Below are 311 nucleotides of genomic sequence, written 5' to 3' on the forward strand. Positions count from 1 at the left end.
AGGGGCGGGCGGGGGGGAGCCAAGCCAGAGGGCGAGGGGCAGCATGTGCTGGTGCCCCTGGGCCCCCCCAGCCCCCCGCTCAGTGAGACACCCCTGCTTTCACCTCCCAGCCCCCCGGCCCCTGGGGCTCTCCACGTCACCAACTTGGACTATTTCTTCTCAGGGCGATAGCCAGGGGCTGGATGCGCTGGCAGGCGCCTGCGGGTCAGGTGGGGGTCCCTGGCCCTGGGGGGTTCTGGGGCTGGGATGTAACCCCAGGAGCAGCCCCCTCACCCCCCTATCCAGGGGTGCTGAAAGCCACACTCAGGCCC

At 70.7% G+C, this 311-nt stretch overlaps 1 protein-coding gene across 1 annotated transcript in view; it reads left to right on the forward strand.

Moving 5' to 3' along the window:
- The window catches only part of IL6R (interleukin 6 receptor), a gene marked incomplete at its 5' end in the record, with an annotated part of 3626 nt that extends 3323 nt beyond the window's left edge, over positions 1-303 (forward strand). The window contains one exon of the mRNA XM_019474127.1: positions 3-303. Coding sequence (XP_019329672.1) covers positions 3-171 — 169 coding nt within the window. The remainder of the gene's footprint in view (positions 1-2) is intronic.
- Between the last annotated feature and the right edge of the window lie 8 nt (positions 304-311).

Source organism: Aptenodytes forsteri, unplaced genomic scaffold (assembly GCF_000699145.1).
Source record: "Aptenodytes forsteri isolate BGI_AS27 unplaced genomic scaffold, ASM69914v1 Scaffold617, whole genome shotgun sequence".
NCBI lineage: Eukaryota > Metazoa > Chordata > Aves > Sphenisciformes > Spheniscidae > Aptenodytes > Aptenodytes forsteri.